The sequence below is a fragment of the Pteronotus mesoamericanus genome, unplaced genomic scaffold, assembly GCF_021234165.1.
Source record: "Pteronotus mesoamericanus isolate MK-2021 breed Mesoamerican mustached bat unplaced genomic scaffold, CSHL_Meso_final contig_33, whole genome shotgun sequence".
In the NCBI taxonomy this organism is placed as follows: domain Eukaryota; kingdom Metazoa; phylum Chordata; class Mammalia; order Chiroptera; family Mormoopidae; genus Pteronotus; species Pteronotus mesoamericanus.
Genome location: NW_026555135.1, coordinates 772,397 through 778,914, shown reverse-complemented (window position 1 = coordinate 778,914; position 6,518 = coordinate 772,397). Strand labels below are relative to the sequence as shown.

The following is a 6,518-nucleotide window of genomic DNA, read 5'->3' as shown; positions in this document are numbered from 1 at the left end:
CAAGAAAGGTTAATCAGAAAAACAGCTGCAGTCTGGCAATTTTCCTAACATCCTTTTGATTTTCTTTGTCTGTGTCCTGTGTCCCGTGGGGATTTTCTTTATGTGGCCCTGGGCAGCAGGCTGTTTTTTCCTGGAACACAATGGCTTGGATACCGCCTTGATTGTTTATGGAATACAAAGGTGCACAAAGGTTAAATCGCTTGTGGTCTCCTGGAGTCAGGGTGGGCTGTACCTTCAGCTCCTGAATCAATATGCATTAACTTTTCACATGCATTAACTAGGCTTATAAGCTATTACAAATTATAAATATGTTATATTTATAAATATATTTACAAATTATAAATATATAAATTATAAAAATTTCCAACTTTTGAGTCCCCACATCCTTTCCCACTGTTAGTTTTAAACTATTTTTTTTTTGAGATTAGTTTTATATGGAAGAAGTTATTGTACTGCTGAGTATGTATCTAGCATTACATACGCTGGTATGGACTGTCTGGTAGGAGGCTTAAGGAATATACTTAATTGTAGATTCATATAAGGGGGCATATTGTACAGAACAACAACCTATGATTCTGAAAAAAACTGACAGGAATAAAAACTACAAATGCCTTTCAAAGACCAGTTATACTAGGCAGCCAGAAAGTTGTTTAGACAAGTTAATACTGAAGAATTTATTTTTTGTTTGTTTTAAATTAGACACTACATTATTTACTTGTTTTATTTTATGCTTTATGAGCTGTGGATTATTGGTCACATTGAAACAGCAGAGTGCTTTAAATTTTTCATATTTATGATTATATATAAAAAGAGGTAGTCTAATAACTACCTCTTTTTATATACACAATTTATAATACTGCTTCTTTAACTTGTCCTAGTTTTTTACTAATAGCACACTGATGGCTTGTGAGGTGGCATTTAAAGCTTTTGCCATGGCGCAGGCTGATTTACTTATTTCTACATTTAAATAGGTTACCATAGCTGGCATTACAAATATAGTTAAAGGCACATATTCAGTGTGGCCAAAAAGTTGTAAATCACTGTTACAGGCAGGTGCCAGGGAGAGTTCCACAAGTCTGGGGTCGGGGGTGTGGCCTCTGAGGCATAAACACTCTCAGTCTTCCCATAGAATATGATCCCCTGGAACTATTCGCTGGAACATAGGAATAAACAGTCCTTCCACACATTACAAACAATTCTGCAGGCAATTTGATGGGAGCAAAAGCGTAAGATACATTAGTGGTGCTGGTGCAATTCATTTTCACATGCGTTGAAAGTACAAAACAGTTTTTAGTACAGTTGAAAAAAGTTGTACCTCTCCGGCTGGGGCTACCTTAGTGACTTCTAAGGAAAACATTTGCCTGTGCTTTAGAGTTACTACAGGTCCCCAATTAGAAATATTGGAATAGGCTATTTTCTTACGGATATACTTAAACAAAGTAAATTTTGAAGGCTTTCCAAGGGAGTACACACACCTGTAAGACATTGAGTGAAAGTTTGTTTAACCTAAGTTCTTCCTGCAAGACAAAATTTAGAGATGTTTAGAACATTTTTTGCAAAATATACTAAAATATTTTCATTTTATTTGAAAGGAACAAGTTCTCTATAGCATGGGGTTAAACAAAAATTAATGAAAAGAATATAAGTCATTGTTTTCAAAAGATGACTTTCAGATCTTCTTGAGGTTCGTCGGCCCATTGTTCCTCTTGTGGTTTCTTAGGTGTGATGAATCCAAGGTTTTATTTCTGCTAACTACACTGCGGTGAGGGTGGTGAGGAATATGTATGTCCAGAGGCCCCATCCACTTCTTTACTAGTTGGCTTTCTGGAGATTCTGTCTTCTAGGTCTTGAGTACTGCCTTCTCTCCAGGCTTAAAGGAATGTAGTGAGCCTGTAGGGGAGAGGTCTCTAATACAAGCACGGTCATTCATTACAGCTAAGGCCCGACTTAAATGTTGTACATTTTTTTTTACTTCTTGATTAGTATACACATTTTCCAACCTAATTATAGCCTGAAGTGGTTTCCTGTACACGACTTCATAAGGACTTAATTGAATTCTACTTCGAGGAGCAGGGTAATAGGTAAAGCTTGATCCCAATGGGGATGAGTTTCTTGTGACAGCTTGGCTATATATTTTTTCAAGGTGTGATTCATTTTCTTATCCTCCTAGAAGCCTGAGGTCTTCATGTTCTGTAGAGTCTCCACTTGATTGCTAAATATTTACTAAGCTTCTCTGTAATTTCTGAAACAAAAGCAGGTCCATTATTGCTTTGTATGCTGCCGGGGAGGCCAAAATGAGGGATTATTCTCTTTAGTAAGACTTTTACTATTTTTGAGGATTTCTTACTTCTAGTAGGGTAGAATTTTACCCATTCTGAAAAGGTGTCAACGACTAGCAAATATTGCCACCCTTGGGCCTTTGGCATTTGGGTAAAGTCTATTTGCCAGTCCTCAACTGGGCTCTGTCCTTGGTATTGTTTCTCTTCATTCCTTTGATGGGGACTTGTTTTGGGGGTGTTCCTCTGGCACACAACACATTTGGCAATTACTTTTCATATGGCTTTAGAAATCCAGGACCTGTGTGTTGGGACCACTTTGTGTGGTATTGGCAACTGTAGCCCCTCCAAAGCTAAGCCCCCTGCCTGTAGGCCTCAACTGGAATGCCGGGAATGCTGGGAGGCGCATGGACCCATACTAACACCAAGGGTCCCCTGGGAAATCTGGCCTAAAAAATATAACATAGTTACTGAAGATTGCTCTGTTTCCCACTGCCCTGATAAGGAAAAAACCAGGGATTTTACTTCACCACAATATAATTTCTGAGCCCCGAGAACTGTGCCTTAATGAGTATCTGGCAACAACTTGTCCAACAAGCCTTGATTTAAGACAAACCTCTGTATTTCTTCAATTATCTATAGCCTTTTGGTGTAGATTGATAGGCTTTGCATGCATACTGTATACCCCTGAACATCTCATTCTCAATAAAAGCCACTTCAAGGGAAGGGCTCGGGACATTCTCCCCTGGAGGGAATTGCCAACCCCTTCCCCTGACAGGCAAATTGTGCCTGGTACAGTTGATTTCTTCATTCGTGGCGACCTAAAGATGCTTTGTGGAACAGAGCACCCCCTCACCTGTGAGCCATGGTTTGATATAGGTGATTAATGAACCTTTTCCATAGTGAGTGGCCTTATGCAAATATTTCATGACTGCCTCTACTAAATGTTCAGGAAGCAGTACAACTTTTTTCTTATTTTTTTTTTTTCATTTACTATTAGGACCTTCTTCTTTTTTGAGCCATTCAAATATTTATTGAGCAGTTAGGGAGATACAAACGTGTTTAAAACATGGTCAAAAAAGTAAGGCAAATGAATAGCAGAAAGAAAAGTTCACTGAAACACAGCGGTCAAAAGAAAAGTGCTTTAGGAGGCCAAGAGTGAGTGCTTCCAGCCTGGAGCGGGGCATGGCTGAGCGGTAAACCTGGAAAGGGGACTGAGGTTAAAATATAAGGTTTCAGTCTGGATTGCTGATGGCACTCAGTATGGACTACATTTCTCTCTCCTTTTCCTCTTTCCCCATCTTTGGGCTTAATTTACCAGTAGTGCCCAGGGTTGTTCAATGCACTTTTTCTATACTTGCTTGCATTTTTGCTTTAATGTCTTCTACAGAACTAGGTCCTTTCGGTGTTTTAGGAGTTTTTTCCTGTTTTTTGAAGGATTCTTGACCTTTTGATCTTGGTGCTGATGGTTTTGAGTCTTTTCCATTCTGGTTTGATTTTTGTGCATTTTTGGCTGGGGTATCTCGTATAGATTTCTTTACTGGAGCTTTTTCTTCAGCTTCCTCATCCTCAAAATCATCATCATCATCATCTTCATCATCATCATCATCGTCATCATCATCTTCATCTTCTTCATCAGCAGCAAGTTTTACTTTTTTCTGTGGAACCTTGCTACCACCTCCAGGGGCAGAACGCTTCCCAGACATACTTAGGAGTTTCACATCCTCCTCCTCTTCATCTTCTGACTCTGCATCTTCCTCCACAGCTACTAAGTGCTGTCCACTAATATGCATAGGCCCTGAACCACACTTCAGCGGTAAGACCACAGGTGGTGTTATTTCAAAGCCACCAAGGGAAACCGTTGGCTGTACAGACATTTTCAAAGTTGCCAGTGTTACTTTAATTGGACTGCCTTCATAATTCATTGCCTCTGCTTCAACAATGTGCAATTCACCCTTTGCACCAACCCCTGAACTGACCATTCGTAAAGATAACTGGTGCTCATTTTCATCATTATCCACCTTAAAGTGATAATCTTTGTTGGCTTTGAGCTCACAACCGAAAAGATAGTTCTGGGGCCTCAGAGGGCTCATATCCATGTAGGACCTTCTTTATTAAAACCCCAACTCTTACCTTTCTTTAAGTCTGCAGTTGAATATTCAGGTTCAAATTGTGACAAGTCTAGAACAGGTACCAAAGTCATTATAAATGTTCCTTTAGCAGCATTTTGCGCTGCTTAATTAGCCAGATTGTTTCCTCTAGCCAGTTCAGTGTCCTTTTTCTGATGCCTTGGGCAGTGCATAATTGCCACCTATGAAGGTATCTGAACAGCTTCTAATAATTTTAAAATATCTGCTGAATCCTTAACTTCCTTTTTATTGGAGGTTAATAGACTTTTTTCCTTCCAGGTGGAACCATGTAATTGCAAAATTAGGAAAGCTTCCCTTGAGTCGGTATACACATTCACTTTTTTTGGTGTGACAGTTCCAGTGCCTTCATCAATGCGATCAGTTCAGCTTTCTGAGCAGAGGTTCCCGGCAGCAAGGCCTTGGCCTCCACTACTTCTTCAAGAGCCACAACTGCATACCCAGCCTTTCTGTTTTCTTTGTCATGTAACTGCTTCTATCTGCATTTAGAGTCCTATCTGCCTTTTTTAGAGGATGGTCCTATAAATCAATTTTGCCAGAATAAACTTCATCAATTATCTCAGCCCAGTCATGTATTAGTGCAGCCGAGTCAGGCTTTGAGAGAAGAAAGGCAGGATTTAACTTACAGTTTGTGGGGAGACTTTGGGATTGATGACAAGAATTGCTTGGTACCTGCCCGTTCTTCCAGCAGTGGGCCACGAACTTCCTTTTGCTTCAGCAGGCTCAGCATTTGGTGGGGAGCGTAAATGGTGATAGGCTGTCCTAAGGAAAACTCTTCATCTTCCCATAAAAGCTCACAGATGGCTGCCACAGCTCTCAAGCAGGCTGGCCACCCTGGACAGTGTGATTTAATTGATTTGGCAGTTATGTGATGGGTTGAAGAATGTCACTAAGCACATGGGTGAGGACTCCTAGGGCAATGCCCTGTCTTTCATATAATTGAGAGGGCTTGAGTATGTTTGGAAACTCCAAGGTTGTTGCAGAAGCCAGGTGCGCCTTCCGGGACTCAAATGATAGGCTGCACGCCTTCATCCTTCTAAAGGGATATACTCTGGTCTTTTTAGAGTTTTCCCAGTTTAATAGATCTGATGTAGAAATGGAGCATGAGCCCCTAATACCCAGCAGGCTGGCCTTCTGGCCCTGCTCCCACCGCAAGTCTTTGCCAAGGCTATTGCACTGCCCTGGTAGAGGCACTTTCTCCACTGAATTTGCTAACCTGGTGGGTTTCAGTCCCGGCTCACTTCCCCACTTCCCTCCTCTGCGAGCACGGTCAGGGCTGCAGGGGCCCTGGGAACTCTGACCATGCTCGCGGCGGCCATCATATCCAGATCTTCCTGGGCCCTCTCCTCTGAGCTTCTGCTATTTTTTACGGGCAAATTCCCTTTTCTTTGGACCATTAATCTATTTCCTTTTGATTCTGCATCCTTATTGTATAAACTTATGAAAGTTTCTAGGTAAGGCATTTTGTCCCACTTTCCTGACCTTTGGACAGAACAACTCTAACCGCCATATAATACAATAACGTAAAGACCTATTCAGTGGCCAGGGCTTTTTTGAGTCTAGATTACACAATACATAGGCTAAACTGTATTACAATAAAAACTGTTTTCTTTTTAGTCACAAGTTTACAGGCATAGGTTGATCAATCATCCAAAACTCACCCCAAAGGGCTGTTTCTTGGGATGGAGGCTTCCTCCTGCCCCCAATTTTACCAGAGAGAGCTCTGTAAGATTACACAAACCAAAGTAGAAGGTACCTTAATTAAACCAGAAGACACTTTTTTACCAGACAGAGTTCTGTAAATCAGAAGGTACTTTAATTCCTGACAATTTAAGTTGTGACCTGGGATTGTAACCTGAACCAGAATGTGCAGTAATTCAATCAAAAGTGAAGGTGGCGGGAGGTGCCAAGGGTCAGAGGAGGAGAGTCCCAAAGTGAAATCACTTGGCAGCTGCTAGGGGGTCTCCAAGTCCATACCCTGGGGCCCCCCAGTCCAGGTGGCCAATGGGACTCTCCACGAAATATCCAGACTTAACAGAGAGCCCCAAAGTCTTTCCCAGCAGAGTTGGCAGAATATGAAATGGGAAAAGTCGGC

General features: G+C 41.3%; 1 protein-coding gene across 1 annotated transcript; it reads right to left on the bottom strand.

Annotated features, from left to right (window-relative positions):
- Positions 1–3,553: 3,553 nt before the first annotated feature.
- Positions 3,554–4,390, bottom strand: LOC129072724 (nucleophosmin-like). Its single transcript, XM_054576228.1, has one exon. It carries the CDS (start codon positions 4,373–4,375, stop codon positions 3,614–3,616), a length of 762 nt encoding a protein of 253 aa, XP_054432203.1. The 5' UTR covers positions 4,376–4,390; the 3' UTR covers positions 3,554–3,613.
- Between the last annotated feature and the right edge of the window lie 2,128 nt (positions 4,391–6,518).